The 15,690-nt window shown below is 43.0% G+C and overlaps 1 protein-coding gene across 2 annotated transcripts in view; it reads right to left on the bottom strand.

The window, feature by feature from the left end:
* The window catches only part of LOC133568697 (neuropilin-1a-like), a 184,109-nt gene that overhangs the window by 39,731 nt on the left and 128,688 nt on the right, over nucleotides 1-15,690 (bottom strand). For both annotated transcript variants that reach the window (XM_061920789.1, XM_061920790.1), the window contains exons 7-10: nucleotides 13,099-13,254; nucleotides 12,869-13,013; nucleotides 6,857-7,032; nucleotides 6,103-6,258 (exon numbers count right to left, since the gene is read on the bottom strand). In XM_061920789.1, coding sequence (XP_061776773.1) covers nucleotides 6,103-6,258; nucleotides 6,857-7,032; nucleotides 12,869-13,013; nucleotides 13,099-13,254 — 633 coding nt within the window. The remainder of the gene's footprint in view (nucleotides 1-6,102; nucleotides 6,259-6,856; nucleotides 7,033-12,868; nucleotides 13,014-13,098; nucleotides 13,255-15,690) is intronic.

The raw sequence follows: 15,690 nt of genomic DNA, 5'->3' as shown, positions 1-15,690 counted from the left end.
AACATGGATTTTTTTTGTCATTATTTTTTGTTTTGAGCAATGGCAAAACAATTAAAAATTAATAATTGATTGATTAAAACTTGTAATTAGTAGATTGCACAGTACAGTTAATATTCCATAAAATTGACCACTAAATGGTAACACCCCAATAAGTTTTTCAACTTGTTTAAGTCGGGGTCCACGTTAATCAATTCCATGGTAAAAATGGGTTTTACATGGTAAAATAAAGACAAAGGAAAACAAAACAAAACAGCCTGCAGGGCAGCTTTGAGTCAACATTGCAACTTTTTCTCGTTAGATTTCACCTCATTCCAATATTTTTAATGTCCTTTTTTTTATTTTTGCAATAGCATTTCCAGAATGTGTGGCATGCCGGTAAACAATTAGCCGCCGGGCCGCACTTTGGACATCCCTGCATTAGACTATACGGACATTTTGTGTGTGGAAATGGATGAAACACGTGTCTTCCTGTCTCAACAGCCAACAGAGGACATTTCCACAGGCTTGTCTGCAATAAAGCAGCGGGAGTCAGCCGACTGAGCTCCCTCCCTACTCCGCCATCTGGAACGTATCGGGGAGGAAGTTGCACCAGAGGGGCGGGCCCAGGAGAGGAAGCCATGGGTCTTGAAAGCAATGACATGAATTTCCTCTCCAGGGTGAGAATCAAAGTTGCTCCAGGACCCGTGGGCCTTTTTGAGGTTGTCTTATTGAATCATATATGCTATTTGAACATTCCTGGCTCTTACAGTGCCCAAAAAGCACCTGTCAATCAAGCTACAAACACACGGCCGACAGACGATAAAATTGTAAAGAGTGAGGAAAACCATGACTGCAATTGGCTGATGGAGAGTAACTGCTAATAAAGTGATTCATAACAACAGCAAAAGCACAGAATGTTTGCCAAGAAATAACTCAACAATAAATATTTCTGATCGCTTTACCTCTTCTGTCATTTCCTTAGTCACACTAGTCGTTACCTTTGCTTGCATTTTGAGTGACTTTGCAACGGACAAAGCCGAGTTTGAATGTTCTCCCCGTGACTGCGTGGGTTCCCTCCTTCAAAGACATGCACCTGGGGATAGGTTGATTGGCAACACTAAATTGGCCCTAGTGTGTGAATGTGAGTGTGAATGTTGTCAGTGTTTCCTAACCATAGAGCCGGGGCCGTTGTGGGGCCGCGAGCGCCTCGTAAAGGGCTTCTCAGCTGCGGTCCAAATGGCTCGCAGCGGTACTCAATTGTAATACAATTTTACACCACTTGTGGCAGTCATGACAATATCAAACAAGCAGAAGAAGTCTGCAGCCTTTTCTACCATGAATTGATTAACGTGGACCCTGACTTAAAGGGGAACATTATCACCAGACCCATGTAAGCGTCAATATATACCTTGATGTTGCAGAGAAAAAGACCATATGTTTTTTTAACCGATTTCCGAACTCTAAATGGATGAATTTTGGCGAATTAAAAGCTATTCTGTTTATCCCTTTCCGAACGACGACGTCAGAACGTGACGTCACATCGGTATTCAACGCGATTTATCCCTACCACATCACACGCATCGAGTCAAATCAGCTCTGTTATTTTCCGTTTTTTCGACTATTTTCCGATACCTTGGAGACACCATGCCTCGTCGGTGTGTTGTCGGAGGGTGTAACAACACGATCAGGGACGGATTCAAGTTGATTTACGTAGAATGTGCATCGATTAGCACGGCATGCTAATCGATGCTAACATGCTATTTAGGATAGCTGTGTACAAATTGCAGCATTATGCCTCATTTGTAGCTATATTCACATCCAGCCTTTCCCTCCATCAACATTTAATGCCAAACAAACAATTACCAGTCGACGGATTTAAGTTGCTCCAGTGTCAAGACATGCGAAAGTCCCTCGTTTGGTTTTTACCGGCAATGCTACGACAGAGATGGCAAGAAAGTGTGGATATCCTGCGACGCTCAAAGCGGATGCATTCCCAACGATAAAGTCAACGAAATCACAAAGGTGAGTGTTGTTGATTTTATTGACTTATGTGCTAATCAGACATATTTGGTCGCGGCATAACTGCCAGCTAATCGATGCTAACATGCTATTTAGGCTACCTGTATGTACATTTGAAACTATATTTACATCCAGCGTTTCCTTCCACCCACATTTAATGCGAAACAAACACTTACCAATCGACGGATTTAAGTTGATCCGGTGTCAATGCGAAAGTCCTGATCGGTTGGTCTGCACATTTTACCGGCGATGCTAAGACAGACATGCATGGCCGAATAGCGTCTATAGCTATTCGCTCAATAGCTTCAGTTTCTTCTTCAATTTCGTTTTCGCTATTTGCCTCCATACTCCAACCATCCGTTTCAATACATGCGTAATCTGTTGCTGTGCTATTCGCCATTGTTTGTATTGGAATCGCTATGTGACGTCACAGGGAAATGGACAGTGGCTTAGGCAAATAGCAAAAATCAAGCACTTTAAAGCTTTTTTTTAGGGATATTCCGGGATGGGTAAAATTTAGAAAAAAACTTCGAAAAATAAAATAAGCCACTGGGAACTGATTTTTATTGATTTTAACCCTTTTGAAATTATGATAATGTTCCCCTTAAACACGTTGAAAAACTTATTCGGGTGTTACCATTTAGTGGTCAATTGTACAGAATATGTACTGAACTGTGCAATCTACCAAAAAAAGTTTCAATCAATAAATCAATCAATCAAAGTCTATCTGTGTTGGCTCTGCGATGAGGCGGCGACTTGTCCAGGGTGTACGCCGCCACCCGTTCGAATGCAGCTGGGATAGGCTCCAGCCATGGAGGGATAAGCAATAGAAAAACAGATGGATGGATGACGTTACATTCCAGTGTTTCATCTAGTTTTACAGTTTTTTTGGGGGGGGGGGGGGGGGGGGGGGGCGCACAAGCAATCCTTGGTCCATGGTTATGTGTGAGTTACGAACTACTGTCGAATTTCACTGCTTCCTCGAAAATAACTACCAGTAGCGTAAAACATTGATTAAACCGAAAATGTAAGCTACACTAGGGATTCTTAACCTTTTCAAGCTTGGGGCCCAACTTTTTTACTACAGAGGGGCCCATTGCACACTCAAATATTAATCGTGAATTAAAATTCTTAATTTGGCAATACTGTCGGGGTCGTTCTCCCAGGAAGGTAGACGGACAACTTTGGGCATGGCGTTTAGGTAAAAACATGAATTAATTGTGACTAAAAAGGTAGAAACAAAAAGCGCTCACTGCGGAGGCACAACTTGGCTAAAGAAACAAAACTAACACTTTAACATAAACTATGAACATAACGCAAACAAGACTTATTGTGACTAGAAAAGAACAGCAAGAACTTTGGCATGAAACAAGGACAGAGCATGGAACGAACACAATGACGCCGGGACGACCAACAGAAAATGACAGGCTTAAATAGTGATGTGGTGATGGAAAACAGGTGCGTGAGTCGTGAGGACAGGTGAACTGATTGGTAGTCATGGTAACAAAGCAAACAAGAAAGTGCAAAAACAGGAAACAATGGAGTCTTAAGCAAAACAAAACATAACTAAACAAAACTCGATCCCAAGACATGACATAGATAAACTGTCAATAAAATTCAAGTGCAAATGAAAATACAGCTTCACCACTTTTGTCATAATTTTGATATTTTTAAATTTTTACCAAACAAAAAAACAGCCTGAATGTAAGCTTTTTGTTATTAGTATCAACATTCCGTTTTTCTTATTCCATTACATGTGTTTGATCTCTACTGTTTGATCTACTCAGTGGCCTAGTGGTTAGAGTGTCCGCCCTGAAATCGATAAGTTGTGAGTTCAAAGATTATAAAAAAGGGACCCATTACCTCCCTGCTTGGCACTCAGCATCAAGGGTTGGAATTGGGGGTTAAATCACCAAAAATGATTCCAGGGCGCTGCTCACTACTCCCCTCACCTCCCAGGGGGTGAAAAAGGGGATGGGTCGAATGCAGAGGACACATTTCACAGTGTGTGTGTGACAAATATTGGTACTTTAACTTAACTTTTCTGCATTTTTTATGTGTTCTTTTTTCTAGTAATAGTGTTTTCAGAGTCCTTTGGAGTTTTTATAGTATCATTTCACCACGTCTAATTTCCTTTCACTTTTCTTTTCTTTGACACACTGCCGTCAGAATTCTGCCTCACGTGATGCGAGACATCACTACGGAAAGACTGAAAGGATTGAAAGTGACATACTTCCACGGTATATAGTCGGGACGGCGTGTGGCGCAGTGGAAGAGTGGCCGTGCGCAACCCGAGGGTCCCCGGTTCAAATCCCACCTAGTACCAACTTCGTCACGTCCGTTGTGTACTGAGCAAGACACTTCACCCTAGCTCCTGATGGGTGCTGGTTGGCGCCTTGCATGGCAGCTCCCTCCATCAGTGTGTGAATGTGTGTGTGAATGGGTAAATGTGGAAGTAGTGTCAAAGCGCTTTGAGTACCTTGAAGGTAGAAAAGCGCTATACAAGTACAACCCATTTATCATTTATCTGATGTCGTTGTGGCTTGTGCAGCCCTTTGAGACACTTGTAATTAAGGGCTATATAAATAAACTTTGATTGATTGATATAGCGACGTACTATGTATTTTTCCGCCGTGCGTACTTAACTAGCTATCTTTTTCTCTTTGTAGAGTCTTAATAATTTATGGGTGTGTGTTTGCAACAGGGCTTCACGGTGGGAGAGGGGTTAGTGCGTCTGCCTCACAATACGAAGGTCCTGCAGTCCTGGGTTCAAATCCAGGCTCGGGATCTTTCTGTGTGGAGTTTGCATGTTCTCCCCGTGAATGCGTGGGTTCCCTCCGGGTACTCCGGCTTCCTCCCACTTCCAAAGACATGCACCTGGGGATAGGTTGATTGGCAACACTAAATTGGCCCTAGTGTGTGAATGTGAGTGTGAATGTTGTCTGTCTATCTGTGTTGGCCCTGCGATGAGGTGGCGACTTGTCCAGGGTGTACCCCGCCTTCCGCCCGATTGTAGCTGAGATAGGCGCCAGCGCCCCCCGCGACCCCGAAAGGGAATAAGCGGTAGAAAATGGATGGATGGATGTTTGCAACAGGGCTTCACGGTGGCAGAGGGGTTAGTGCGTCTGCCTCACAATACGAAGGTCCTGCAGTCCTGGGTTCAAATCCAGGCTCGGGATCTTTCTGTGTGGAGTTTGCATGTTCTCCCCGTGAATGCGTGGGTTCCCTCCGGGTACTCCGGCTTCCTCCCACTTCCAAAGACATGCACCTGGGGATAGGTTGATTGGCAACACTAAATTGGCCCTAGTGTGTGAATGTGAGTGTGAATGTTGTCTGTCTATCTGTGTTGGCCCTGCGATGAGGTGGCGACTTGTCCAGGGTGTACCCCGCCTTCCGCCCGATTGTAGCTGAGATAGGCGCCAGCGCCCCCCGCGACCCCGAAAGGGAATAAGCGGTAGAAAATGGATGGATGGATGTTTGCAACAGGGCTTCACGGTGGCAGAGGGGTTAGTGCGTCTGCCTCACAATACGAAGGTCCTGCAGTCCTGGGTTCAAATCCAGGCTCGGGATCTTTCTGTGTGGAGTTTGCATGTTCTCCCCGTGAATGCGTGGGTTCCCTCCGGGTACTCCGGCTTCCTCCTACTTCCAAAGACATGCACCTGGGGATAGGTTGATTGGCAACACTAAATTGGCCCTAGTGTGTGAATGTGAGTGTGAATGTTGTCTGTCTATCTGTGTTGGCCCTGCGATGAGGTGGCGACTTGTCCAGGGTGTAAACCGCCTTCCGCCCGATTGTAGCTGAGATAGGCGCCAGCGCCTCCCGCGACCCCGAAAGGGAATAAGCGGCAGAAAATGGATGGATGGATGGATGTTTGCAACAAGATGTGCCGTAACACAAGGACCTTTTGTATAATGGTCGTGGTAAAAACTGCATCACAGTACATGAGTCTGTCTGCTGGTGTATGCATTAAAGTAAGAAAATGATTTAATGTCAACAAGCGCTACCTACACTGTGCTACTGCTAAAGAAAATGACAGTAAATGAAAATGAATAATAACACGACAACAGACGTACAATCATAAAAATGTCTTCCAGTGGACCAACCTTGGGCTTGGTGGTGTTGTCCTCGTTCACAATGATCCATTCTTCTCCGTCCAAACTGTGGCCCACCTTGAACTTCTTCATGAAGACGTTCTTGTCGCGGTGCTTCCCCCCCTGAATCACCACGCCGCTCACCATTTTCTCCTGGCCCAGGTCCACCTGCCAGGTCCGGCACAAAACAATCAGCGACTGAGGCTGCAAAACGGCAGTGGTGTCTACTGCACGTTTATGTCGCATTAAACAAATCAAGGCCGATGTGTCATAACTTGAGCTGTGGTGCGGTTTGTTTCCGACTGCACCGGACATGGCGTGAAGGTAATGACATCTTTTCCCTATACTATAAACAGGAACAAAAAAAAAGGCGCGCACAAACTTAACGCAGGAACAAAACTAACACATTAACAGACTAAGGACATGAAACAAAACTACACTTACTGTGATGTGAAAAGCATGAAACTATGGCAAGAAGTGAGCAATCAATCGGGTATCAAGAGTGTGTGGAGGGGGATGTCGCCAGGCTGACTGCCTGGCAACTGCAGGCTTAAATCGTGACGTGGTGATTGATAACAGGTGCATGAGTCCAAGTGAATCAGGTGCGGGACATGAGGACAGGTGAAAACTAACAGGTTGGCATGGAAACAAAAGAATGGAGTGGAAAAACAGGAACTAATGGAGTCTTGAAGTAACATAACATGATCACAAAGACATGACACAATGTTGTGGAAAAATGGAAGTAACGTAGAATATTGAGCTTCACCTGGAGCCATTCGTTCCTGAAAGGCTGTTTGGTCTGCTGGCCCGTCCAGCCAGACCTCCCAGTCAGTAGACGAACATTTTCAGCCACCCAGCCTCGGTCGGAGTAAGACGAAGCGCTGATCTGAGCATCTGAGATCTGACCGGACACCATCCCGAGCATTCCGGAACATGGATAGTCTGGACAGAGACAGCAAGAAGGGGAAATGTGGATGAACAATACGTTTAAGTATACTTATCATCGGCAGTCCGACCGCGAAAGATGGCGGCGAGGAGGCATGGACTGCGAACAAGCAGCGAGGCGGGGCGCGCCAGAATCAACCCCGCAAATATTATCAGGTGCGTGGGTCGCCCAGCTGGGCACAATTTAAATCTCAGTCTCTCCCCCTGGCGTTTACGGCCGCTGCCCTTTTATACAGTGCGAGAGGAGATTTAAATTGTGCCCAGCTGGGCGACCCAAGCCCCTGATAATATTTGCGGGGTTGATTCTGGCGCGCCCCGTCTCGGTGCTTGCTCGCAGTCCACGCCTCCTCGCCGCCGTCTTGGGCCGGGCTCCGGCGTGCCCTGACTCGCTGTCGGACTGCTGGCCCCGCCTTTCCACACGAGGAAAACAAAAGACAACACACAAAGACTTTACTTTTAATCTAGATACTTATTTAATGTTTTTCCCCCTATTTCTTTTTTTAAGCGCTCAGTTTGAATTTTTTTCTACAAATTCACATTTATTCACATTCCTATCAGACAATCATGACACTTTAATTCGGGCTGCATCTCACAACTATTTTGATAGTAAACTAGTTATCGACTATCTTAACGATTCGACGACCAATTCAGATTAAAGTGTACACATAATCAGTGGGTCTGATTTAGCCAACAACTTTTATATTCAGCTTGTGTTATTTTGGGCATGTGCTTACAAACACCAAAGATGACTAATTCATTCATTAATATTTATTTACAGTGTAGCTTTGCTGCTCATTTACCTAGTCAGTGGCATCAAGGGTTGGAATTGGGGGTTAAATCACCAAAAATGATTCCCGAGCGCAGCCACTGCTGCTGCCCACTGCTCCCCTCACCTCCCAGGGGGTGATCAAGGGTGATGGGTCAAATGCAGAGTACAATTTCGCCACACCAGTGTGTGTGACAATCATTGGTACTTTAATTTGAACTCATTTGGCTGTTATAATGATAAAAATAACTATTAAACTTGTGCTGATTTAAAAGCAAGGACAGGGACAAGCGGTAGAAAATGGATGGATGGATGGACAGGCAAAGTGTTAAAAAAAAGTATTTGATGTAAAGAAAGGACGGTTAAAACAACAGCAAGCACAAAAAAAGATAAAAAAAAAATAAAAACAATCTAACTTGCTTAAAAAAGAAACAAGCATTTTGTGATGATGTTTAAGAAGCTGCACACTGGTATGTTATTTATCGTTGATTAACTCTTGGCATTTTTATCATTCTAATAGACTCAATGTATGGAATTGTGCCATTGATTACTTTGTAACACACCAAAACAGTGTTTTGTAATATCTATTTCTATAGTGTTTTGTATATTGTACAGGATTGATTTTATTTATTTTTTTATTGGATAGTAGTCTGTTTATTTCAATTGTTAGAGTTTTTCCTTTATTAAATAAATAAATGATAAATGGGTTGTACTTGTATAGCGCTTTTCTACCTTCAAGGTACTCAAAGCGCTTTGACACTACTTCCACATTTACCCATTCACACACACATTCACACACTGATGGAGGGAGCTGCCATGCAAGGCGCCAACTTGCACCCATCAGGAGCAAGGGTGAAGTGTCTTGCTCAGGACACAACGGACGTGACGAGGTTGGTACCAGGTGGGATTTGAACCAGGGACCCTCGGGTTGCGCAAGGCCACTCTCCCACTGCGCCACGCCGTCCATACCTCTTGTGCCCATATTTGTTCACACTAACGCACCTTAAGTTGGAGTCCTACTCTCCTTATATGCAAATATAATGACAATAACGTCCATCAAATTATATTCTATTCTTCTATTCTGGCAATGTCACGACTGTTGTCGACAAATTCATTTGTCAGCGACAAATTTGATTATCGATATTTGTTGACAATGTCGACGAATACAGAAAGTCACCAAACAAATGGGAAATTGTAAACAGTGTTAACGTGTTAAATGAGATTTGAATGCATCCATAATTGCTCAGAGATGGTAAAAGGGTAAAATAAATTTTTTCTGCATTCAAAACACTTCCTTAGGTGTACATAACATGTGAAGTGAAGTGAATTATATTTATATAGCGCTTTTCTCAAGTGACTCAAAGCGCTTTACATAGTGACACCCAATATCTAAGTTACATTTAAAGCAGTGTGGGTGGCACTGGGAGCAGGTGGGTAAAGTGTCTTGCCCAAGGACACAACGGCAGTGACTAGGATGGCACAAGCGGGAATCGAACCTGCAACCCTCAAGTTGCTGACACGGTCACTCTACCAACCGAGCTATGCCGCCCATGTAATGGTGGTTCTTTGGTCAAATAGATTTGCATAGATTGCATAGGTTTTGTTTTAATGCTTTTTGCTACTCCTTTTCAGCCATGACGACTTGCTTGTGTACATGTAAACACGTGTTATTTTTTTTTTATCTATCTTGCTACGCTTGCATGAAACAAACAAACCAAAAAAAAAAACACGACTGCTTGGAAAACGCCTCCATTTGGTGTTGTCGTCGAGACATAAGAGGCGTTTGCGACTACGTGCACACATTTTACTGGAGGGTTAGAAGTCAATAAGCAGCAAGTATCAGAATCACTGGAACATGTTGGGAGTTGAAAGCGTCATCTCAGGGGTGTTTGACTCCGACAGACTTGCTGGCTGTTGCCGGCGATGCTACGTGCGACCTGGAAGCTGCGATACAATCTGTTCAACAGAACGGCCCGCCTTCTTTCCAGAAAACTCACATAATTTGTGTGTTTGTGTGGATTTTACTTATAGTAACTGAAGAAATCTAATCGTTCTTTGAAAGGCCTACTGAAATGAGATTTTCTTATTTAAACGGGGATAGACCCCAAAAGGGAATAAGCGGTAGAAAATGGATGGATGGATGGATAGTAGGTCCATTCTATGTGTCATACTTGATCATTTCGCGATATTGCCATATTTTTGCTGAAAGGATTTAGTGAAGAACATCGACGATAAAGTTCGCAACTTTTGGGCACTAATAAAAAAGCCTTGCCTGTACCGGAAGTAGCAGACCATGTGCGCGTGACGTCACGGCTCCTCACATCCTCACATTGTTTACAATCATGGCCACCAGCAGCGAGAGCGATTCGGACTGAGAAAGCGACGATTTCCCCATTAATTTGAGCAAGGGTGAAAGATTCGTGGATGAGGATCGTGAGAGTGAAGGACTAGAAAAAAAAAAGAAAGACAGGGCAGTGGGAGCGATTCAGATGTTATTAGACACATTTACTAGGATAAATCTGGGCTTCACGGTGGCAGAGGGGTTAGTGCGTCTGCCTCACAATACGAAGGTACTGCAGTCCTGGGTTCAAATCCAGGATCGGGATCTTTCTGTGTACAGTTTGCATGTTCTCCCCGTGAATGTGTGGGTTCCCTCCGGGTACTCCGGCTTCCTCCCACTTCCAAAGACATGCACCTGGGGATAGGTTGATTGGCAACACTAAATTGGCCCTAGTGTGTGAATGTGAGTGTGAATGTTGTCTGTCTATCTGTGTTGGCCCTGCGATGAGATGGCGACTTGTCCAGGGTGTACCCAGTCTTCCGCCCGATTGTAGCTGAGATAGGCGCCAGTGCCCCCCGCGACCCCGAAAGGGAATAAGCGGTAGAAAATGGATGGATGGAAATCTGGGAAATCCCTTATCTGCTTATTATGTATACTAGTGTTTTAGTGAGATTATATGGTACTTGAAAGTCGGAGGGGTGTGGCCACGGGTGTGGTGACCGCCAGTGTCTCTGAGGGAAGCCACGTTTCTCGATGAGGCGAAGCGAAGGCAGCCGGTCGGACCGGGGTGAGCTTTTTCCCCCCCTCATACACGATGTAAGCATCCCACGTTCGGGGGCGGCCGGTCAGAGGAGGCAAGACAGTTCGCAGCTGCCTCTTTGACAGGTGCACGAGGAACGATGCAAGCTCCGCTAATGTCTACGGTCAGAGCCGACTTATTACCACAGTTTTCTCACCGAAACCTGCCGGTTGACATGTGGTCGGGAACCATGTTCGCTTGACCGCTCTGTTCCATAGTAAAGCTTCACCTTCGGGAATGTAAAAAAAGGAAACACCGGCTGTGTTTGTGTTGCTAAAGGCAGCTGCAATACACCGCTTCGCACCTACATCTTTCTTCTTTGACGTCTCCATTATTAATTGAACAAATTGCAAAAGATTATGTATGTAAACTTTTGACCACGACTTTACGTCAAAATGCCGATAATTGGTCGATCCCTAGTTGACACCCACTCTAGTGAACATTCATCTACACAATCTAATGTCATTTAAAGCTGCTACAGACAGTTTTTGAGTTTTATGTAACTATCAAGGCAATAGATCAACTCTCTCCTTTGAGTCACACATTAAAAGCGTTACTAAAACGGCCTTCTTTCATCTCCGTAATATCGCTAAAATTCGCTCCATTTTGTCCACTAAAGACGCCGAGATCATTATCCATGCGTTTGTTACGTCTCGTCTCGATTACTGTAATGTATTATTTTCGGGTCTCCCCATGTCTAGCATTAAAAGATTACAGTTGGTACAAAATGCGGCTGCTAGACTTTTGACAAGAACAAGAAAGTTTGATCACATTACGCCTGTACTGGCTCACCTGCACTGGCTTCCTGTGCACTTAAGATGTGACTTCAAGGTTTTACTACTTACGTATAAAATACTACACGGTCTAGCTCCAGCCTATCTTGCCGATTGTATTGTACCGTATGTCCCGGCAAGAAATCTGCGTTCAAAAGACTCCGGCTTATTAGTGATTCCTAGAGCTCAAAAAAAGTCTGCGGGCTATAGAGCGTTTTCCGTTCGGGCTCCAGTACTCTGGAATGCCCTCCCGGTAACAGTTCGAGATGCTACCTCAGTAGAAGCATTTAAGTCTCATCTTAAAACTCATCTGTATACTCTAGCCTTTAAATAGACCTCCTTTTTAGACCAGTTGATCTGCCGCTTCTTTTCTTTCTCCTATGTCCCCCCCTCCCTTGTGGAGGGGGTCCGGTCCGATGACCATGGATGAAGTACTGACTGTCCAGAGTCGAGACCCAGGATGGACCGCTCGTCGGGACCTAGGATGGACCGCTCGCCTGTATCGGTTGGGGACATCTCTACGCTGCTGATCCGCTTGAGATGGTTTCCTGTGGACGGGACTCTCACTGCTGTCTTGGAGCCACTATGGATTGAACTTTCACAGTATCATGTTAGACCCGCTCGACATCCATTGCTTTCGGTCCCCTAGAGGGGGGGGGGTTGCCCACATCTGAGGTCCTCTCCAAGGTTTCTCATAGTCAGCATTGTCACTGGCGTCCCACTGAATGTGAATTCTCCCGGCCCACTGGGTGTGAGTTTTCCTTGCCCTTTTGTGGGTTCTTCCGAGGATGTTGTAGTCGTAATGATTTGTGCAGTCCTTTGAGACATTTGTGATTTGGGGCTATGTAAATAAACATTGATTGATTGATTGAATACTGTAAAAAAAACAATATGTCATTTTTGTTCGTTTTATCCATCAATTTTCTACCGCTTGTCCCTTTTTCGGGGTGGCGGGGGGTGCTGGAGCCTACCTCAGCTGATTAACTTTTTTCTCTTCATGATGTCCCCTTAATGTGATGATTTTGTCTTATGACATTTTGTGGGTACTAAAACACTCATAAATGATTAAAGGCAACAAATAACATTTGCACATTGGGATTCATATTTAGGACTAAGACTTACACTTAGAATTAACTTAAATTGCCGTTGTAAGAACAAAACCCGTTCATAGACTGACATACCACTGCACTACTAATAACCATCACTGTGGCTACCTGATGTTCTGCAGCCGTAGATCTCAAAGCGCATGCAGATGCCTTGCTCCCAGGTCATGGGCCGAATGCGGACGTAGCGAGCCAGAGTCTGTTTGGGCAGGAAGGCGCGAGCCTCATCAGTCGGGTTGTGGTTCCCTGGAAAGATCTGCAAAGAGAGAGAGGACACAGGGGCATTATTGTCTTGGTCAAAGCAGGACCCTTGTATTGGATGTCAAGCTGCAAAAGATGACCTTCTGTTTGGGGCCCTCTTTCACCGTCACCCAGTCCTCTCCATTGGAGCTCAGGTCCACTTTGTAGGATTGGACAAAGTAGTGCTTCTTGGTCTCTTTGGAGATGGCCCCTTGTGTGCCGATGGCTGTGATGAACCTTAGGAAGCCTAAATCCACCTGTCGAGCACAACAACAAGTTGTAAAGCAGGGGTCACCAACCTTTTTGAAACCAAGATCTACTTCTTGGGTATTGATTAATGCGAAGGGCTACCAGTTTGATACACACTTAAAAAAATTGCCAGAAATAGCCAATTTGCTCAATTTACCTTTAATATATATATATATATATATATATATATATATATTTTTTTTTTTTTAAATTTATTTATTTATTTATTGGATTATCCAGAAAATAGTGCTCGATACCGTGGTAGAGCGTAATATGTAGGTGTGGGAAAAAATCACAAGACTACTTCATCTCTACAGAACTGTTTCATGAGGGGTTCCCTCAATCGTCAGGAGATTTTAATGGAAGCATTCACATACATTGGTTTATATAGGGCACAGAGTGGCTCATGTGTTACCTAGGAGGTGTTTCCGTCTGCGGCGGCATGTTGAAATAATTTCGCTGGGCTTGTTGAGGGATGACAGATCTGGATGATATATAATAAACAGTTTCTCTTTCAAGCATAGGTTGCATCTTTTATTACCACTGTTGTAAGGTGTGCTGGATGCAATAATTTGCCATGTTATTGAATATTCAACATTATTGTCTTTGAGGTTCCAAATGTGTTTGCTGAGTTCTGTAGAATTACGCAAAGGAGGTGTTGTGATTATTCCATCCGGTTTTGAACGCTCCTTCAGGTAATCCTACGTACGTGTCGATGTGTTAATGTCCTTGCGTGTTACCTTTGCTTGGTAAACGACTGATGTATGTAAGCACCCTCCGTTGAGAGCGCAATCAGGTTTCTTGCGACAGTTACATTCCTTATTGGTTTCAGAGTCGTTTAGTCTGGGGGTAGGCAGTCCTTTTGCAGTTGCTTTGTTGTGGTTTGAAATGATTTGTTGTATGTTATTCATACAGCTGTAGCGCAATTTATTGTTGTTCTTGTTGAATATTTTTCTTAGGGTGTTGTCTTTGGGGAAGTGTTTGTCGATCCGTCTGCCGCCACAGACGGAAACACCTCCTAGGTAACACATGAACCAATCATCACGCCTGCCTGTACCTACCCACTCTGTGCTCTATATAAACCATTGTATGTGAATGCTTCCATTAAAATCTCCTGATGATTGAGGGAACCCCTCATGAAACAGTTCTGTAGAGATGAAGTAGTCTTGAGATTTTTCCCACACCTACATATATATATATATATATATATAAAAAAATGGATATTTCTGTCTGTCATTCAGTCGTATATTTTTTTGTCCTTTTACGGAAGGTTTTTTGTAGAGAATAAACACTTATTTGAACGGTTTAAAAGAGGAAAAAACAGGAAAAAAAATGAAAATTAAATTTTGAAACATAGTTTATCTTCAATTTCGACTCTTTAAAAATCAAAATTCAACCGAAAAAAAGTAGAGAAAAACTAGCTTATTCGAATCTTTTTGACACTTTTAAAAAAATAATTTATGGAACATTATTAGTAATTTTTCCTGATTAAGATGAATTTTGGAATTTTGATGACATGTTTTAAATAGGTTGAAATCCAATCTGCATTTTGTTAGAATATATAACAAATTGGACCAAGCTTTATTTCTAATAAAGACAAATCATTATTTCTTCTACATTTTCCAGAACAAAAATTTTAAAATAAATTCTGAAGACTTTGAAATGAGATTTAAATATTATTCAAAAGATTTTCTAGATTTACCAGTATGACTTTTTTGAATTTTAATCATAATAATTTTGAAGAAATATTTCACAAATATTCTTCGTCGGAAAAACAGAAGCTAAAATCAAGAATCAAATTAAAATGTATTTATTATTCTTTACAATAGAAAAAAAATAAATAAATTACTTGACCGATTGTAGCGGAGATAGGCGCCAGTGCCCCCCGCGACCCCAAAAAGGGAATAAGCAGTAGAAAATGGATGGATGATTTAAATTGTCAGGAAAGAAGAGGAAGGAATTTAAAAGGTAAAAAGTTCATGTGTTTAAAAATCCTAAAATCATTTTTAAGGTTGTATTTTTTCTCTAAATTAGTCCCTCTGAAAGTTATAAGAAGCAAAGTAAAAAAAAAAAGAATTTATTTAAACAAGGGAAGACCAAGTCCTTAAAACATTTTCTTGGATTTTCAAATTATATTTGAGTTTTGTCCCTCTTAGAATCAAAAATGTCGAGCAAAGCGAGACCAGCTTACTAGTAAATAAAAAAAAAAAAAAAAAAAATAGAAGCAGCTCACTGGTAAGTGCTGCTATTTGAGCTATTTTTAGAACAGGCCAGTGGGCTACTCATCTGGTCCTTACGGGCTACCTGGTCCCCGCGGGCACCGCGTTGGTGACCTCTGTTGTAAAGATTTAGCTGAATTTCAATATAAATATGTTTTTACTCCCACGACAAAACAAGCTGTGTTTTTAAATAAAAAAATATATAAAAAATATATAAATATATAC

Source organism: Nerophis ophidion, linkage group LG14 (genome assembly GCF_033978795.1).
Source record: "Nerophis ophidion isolate RoL-2023_Sa linkage group LG14, RoL_Noph_v1.0, whole genome shotgun sequence".
Classification (NCBI taxonomy): domain Eukaryota; kingdom Metazoa; phylum Chordata; class Actinopteri; order Syngnathiformes; family Syngnathidae; genus Nerophis; species Nerophis ophidion.
Note: the sequence above shows the minus strand (reverse complement) of the source record. Positions and strands in the feature narration are given on the sequence as shown.